General features: G+C 41.7%; 1 protein-coding gene across 4 annotated transcripts in view; it reads right to left on the reverse strand.

Moving 5' to 3' along the window:
- IFT46 (intraflagellar transport 46) overlaps nt 1–4,961 on the reverse strand; it is a 22,734-nt gene that overhangs the window by 14,533 nt on the left and 3,240 nt on the right. For all 4 annotated transcript variants that reach the window (XM_006152279.3, XM_006152276.3, XM_014589255.2 and 1 more), the window contains one exon: nt 1,486–1,565. In XM_006152279.3, the coding sequence (XP_006152341.1) occupies nt 1,486–1,565 (80 nt within the window). The remainder of the gene's footprint in view (nt 1–1,485; nt 1,566–4,961) is intronic.

Here is a 4,961-nt window from a genome sequence, read left to right on the forward strand (position 1 = left end):
AACGCGTACCCGAGAGAACAAAAAAAAAAAACCTCTAAAAAAAAAAAAAAAAAGAATACTGATTGTTGGAGCCAGCAGATGGCGTAGTGGTTACAGCACTGGACTCCACATGACTGACTCCAGTTTGAGTCCTGGACCTGGTGGCTTGAAAACTGGACCAGGCGCATGTGTGGGTATACCCAAAATCCCAGTAGGAGCATCGAGAAAAGTGTTGTGTTGTGGCCATGCCCTCATGGGGCGATTTCTAGCTTTCCCTGTCACTGCCTCTGTCTCTCTCCATCGAGCACATGCACCCCATGGCAAAAGCCTTAAAAGAATAATAATAATAATAAAATAATAATATTGAACATCGGTTTAAAGGTCATTTGAAAGTAGATCTTTTCTGCTAATGCTGGATATATATTCAGTTGGTAAGATAAATAAGCCCAGGACACTGTCCACAGCATGACTAGAAGAACTCAGGATAGATACTTAAAACTCAGAGGTCAACCTAGGAAAACCATCCCCTTTTCTTTGGTCTGCTCCTTCAGAGTTGTGTTTTGCAAAATCCCTGATACAAAGACCAAGGACTTCACTTATCACAGACAAATGCCTAAAAATTACCTTGTGTGTAAGATATAGAAACAACTTATTAGTCATGGAGTGTGATCACTTCAAAGTGTAACCTTGAAGGCTTTGATAAAATCACTCTGTATTACTAAAGCTTTCTGTGTCATTTTAGATATTCTTCTTGACCTGATTTTATGAAGCTCCTGGGTTTTTTTTTCTTTTAAGAATTATTTATTTAATTTTATTTATTATTATTTTTCAAATTAGACAGAGAAAGAGAGGGAAATTGAGAAAGCAAGTCACCAGGTCCAGGACTCGAACCGCAGTCAGCCATGTGGGAATCCTGTACTTTAACCATCGCACCACCTGCTGTCCCCACATTTGATTTTTATAATCAGTAAAGTTTAAAAACTCTGGCCTACGTTCTATGAAGTTACTCACAAAAAGAAAAAAAAAAAAGGGAACCGGCAGTTAGTGTAATGGCTATGTCGCTGAACTCCCACGTAGTCGACCGCGGTTCACGTCCCGGACCCGGTGACTTAAAACTCACACCAGGCACGTGTGTGTGTGTGCCCAAGATCCCAAGAGGAGAATGGAGGAGAAGGAATTGCAGTGTGGCCATTCCCCCTGGGGGGTGATTTCTCGCTTTCTGTCTCTATGTCTCTCTCTGTCTGTCTGGCGAGCGCACGCACCCTATAGCGAAAACCTCTCAAAAAAAAAAAAACAAGAAAAAAGAAAAAAAATTCAGCTACAGTGGTAAACTTTATTTCTGAAGAAGAGTCAAAATCTCAAGGCTTTTTGCTCCCAATTTTTCTCCACAAGCTCAAAGTGACCCAACTACCAGGATGATGTTCAAGAAATGTTTACTGTTCGATTCGTCCTCATTCTACAAACCCACGGCAGAGATTCTACAGGAAGCTGTGGGTCCTGCTATACCTTGCTGTTTTCCTCTTCATACTCATCGCTGCTGTTATCGGCCATGGTCTCGTGAGGAAGGCGGGCAGAGTGAGGAAGTCCTTGGGGAAAAAAAGTTTCCCTTTAGGTTATTTATTTATTTAAAATTATCTGTTCAACTTTATTTATTATTATTACTTTTTTAAAATTTGACCGGAGAGGGGACCATCAGATGGCATGGTGGTTGGGGCACTGGACACTCCCACATGGCTGATCACAGTTCAAGTCCCAGACCTGGTGGCTTGCTTACTCACTCCCCACCCCCATGTCTCTCTCTGGTCAAATGAAAATAAATGAATGAATAAATAAAATTAAATTTAAAATAATTCTTTAAATTTGATCAGAGAGAGAAAGTGAGAAAGTAAGCCGCCAGGTCTATAACTTAAACCATGGTAGACCATGTGGGATTCCAGTTCCTTAACCACCATGTCACTTGCTGGCCCTTAGGTTATTGTTAAAATGATTACTTTTTAAGAGTTATTTTATTTAACCCTATTTATTTATTTTAGTATTATTGTTATTTTTAATTTGACAAGAAAGGAACAGCGTGAGAGAGAAAGAGAGAAAGGGAAAGTGAGAAAGCAAGCTGTCAGGTCTGGAACTCGAAACACGGTTGACCATGTAGGAATCCAGCACTCTTAACCACCATGCCACCTGCTAGCCCCTAAAATGATTTTTAAAGACAAATAATTTTAGTTTTTAGTTTATGCTCTAACCATTTTAGAAATAAAAAACATCTATGGAACCAGCAGATGGCATAGTGGTTACGTCACTAGACTCCCACATAGTTGACAGTGGTTTGACGCCTAGACCCAGGGATGTGTGTGAGTGCCCAAAATCCCAAGAGGAAAATAGAGGAGAAAGGATTTTGGTGTGGCCATCACTGGGGGGATAATTTTTCACTTTCTGTCTGTTTTTTGTCTTTCTGGCAAGTACATGCCCCTTATAGCAAAAAAAGAAAAAGAAAAAGAAATAAAGAACATCTAGAGGAGCCAGCAAGTGGTATAGAGGTTAAGGCGGTTGAATCCCACATGGCCGACTGCATGGTTTGAGTCCTGGACTTAGCAGCTTGAAAAACACACCAGGAACATGTGAACGCATGTCCTAAATCCCAAGAAAAGAGAAGGGATTGTGGAATGGCCATCCCCCAGGGGCTATTTCTTACTTTCTCTCTCTCTCTGTTTCTGGTGAGTACATGAGCCCTGTGGCAAAATTGGGGGGGGGGAAATCTAGCTAAAGGACAGGAGTCTGGAAGTTTGGGACCAGGTGCCCACGATTCTTAGGAGCTGGAGTACTAGGGAGAGGGACAGCAGCATGATAAGATGCTGACCGGATGATTTTTCCTCTCTGTTTCTCACTCAGATGCACATGCACACATGCTCACCAGTATAAAAAAATACATATGCATGTATTACTATACACACACACACAATGTATTTACTAAACATTACTATAGTTAAGACATTGGTTAGACATTACAGTGATCGAGTATCTGCTGCTACACACGTGAGGTTAGTAACTAGTGGGGGCCAGCAGGTGGCATGGTAGTTAAGGGTACAAGACTCTCATGTAGCTGACCGTGGTTGGAGTCTCGGACCTGGAGGCTTGCTCTCACTTTCCCTCTTGTTCTCTCTCTTGCTCTGTCCCTCTCTGGTCAAATTAAAATAAACTAATAAATATAAAGTTAAGTTTAAAAATCCTTAAAAAAATAAGGTTAGTAACTAGTAAGGTGGAAGGATGCTGAATTTATTATCAGAAGACTAGATTTGAAGAGAAATTCTAGCACTTGGACAAAACAATCTCTGTGACAGTATTTCCACTGCTAAATGGAATCAGTAAGATTTCTTCCCCAGGACTGTCGTAAAGATCAAATGAGGGGCCAGCAGATAGCACAGCAGTGATGTCACTGGATTTCCACATGGCTGATTACGGTTTAAGTCTCAGATCTAGTGACTTCAAACTCACACATGGTGCGTGTGCATGTGTGGCCAGGATCCCCGGAGAAGAAAGAGTTGCGGCATGGCCATCCCCCTGGGCACTCATTTCTCACTTTCTGTTTCTCTGTCTCTGTCTCTCCAACAAATGCATGTGCCCTATAGCAAAAATCTCTCAAAAAAAAAAGGGCGGGAGGGAGGCACTGGACTCCCACATGGCTGACCGCCGTTCGAATCCTGGACCTGGTGGCTTGCTTTCTCACTTTCCCTCACTCTCTCGCTCTTGCTCTGTCCTCTTTGGTTAAACTAAAATAAAGAAATAAGGCGCTGGCAGGTGGTATGGTGGTTGAGGATGTTGGACTCCCACATGGCCAACCACAGTTTGAGTCCTGGACCTAGTGGCTTGCTTTCTTACTTTCTCTCTCACTCTGTCCCTCTCTGGTCAAATTAAATAAATAAATAAATGAATAAATAAAGTTAAATAAAAAAATCATTCTTTTAAAAAATAAATAAATAAAGTTAAATTTTTAAAAATCTTTTTAAAAAATGTGAAAAATCTTATGTGGGGGAATGGACAGAAAGCCTGGCTAATGACAGGTAATCTCAATCTGAATCTGCATTCAAATCCATAAGAACAATAAAAATATCATGGATAATTAAATGTATAATCAGATGTAAGGTATTAACTGGAATGAAAATATGTTAAATGATTTTTAAATAAATGCAAATTAAACACTATATTTTACTTCCTAAATTAGCCCAAACTGAAACAAGTTATAACATCCACAGCTGGCAAGAGTGTAAAAATGCCAAGTTAAAAACCTAGATGGTGGGGACCAGCAGTTAGTATAGTGGCTATGTCGCTGGACTCCCATGTAGCCGACCATGGTTCAAGTCCCGGACCCGGTGGCTTAAACTCACCCCAGGTGCATGTGCGTGTGTGCCCAAGATCCCAAGAGGAGAATGGAGGAGAAGGGACTGTAGCGTGGCCATCCCCTCGGGGTGATTTCTTGCTTTCTGTCTCTCTGGCTCTGTCTTTCTGGCGAGTACACATACGCTATAGCAAAAACCTCTCCAAAAAAAAAGAAAAAAAGACCTGGATGGCTTTGAACACACCCAAAAGAGTTGGAAGCAGGGACTTGTACACTGGTATACCTCTGTTCACAGCATTACGCCCACTAGCCAGAAGGGGGAGACAACTCAACTGACCTAGACAGGTGATGAGTGGATAAACAAAATGTGGAATGTACATACAATGGAAATCACTTAGCCTTAAATTTGGGTCCAGCAGGTGGTACAGTGGTTAAGGCACTGGATTCCTACATGGCTGACCTTGGGTCAAGTCCCAGACACCGCAGCTTGGAATCACACTGGGCATATGCCCAAAATCCCGAGAGGGCAATGGAGATGTGATTGTGGTGTGGCTATCCTCCCAGGCGCGTTATCTCTCACTTTCCTTCTTTCTCTCTCTGGCAAGTATGCACACCCAAAGGCAAAAAAAAAAAAAAAAAACAAAGGCTGAAG

This window comes from Tupaia chinensis, unplaced genomic scaffold (assembly GCF_000334495.1).
Source record: "Tupaia chinensis unplaced genomic scaffold, TupChi_1.0 Scaffold000348_1, whole genome shotgun sequence".
Classification (NCBI taxonomy): Eukaryota; Metazoa; Chordata; class Mammalia; order Scandentia; family Tupaiidae; genus Tupaia; species Tupaia belangeri.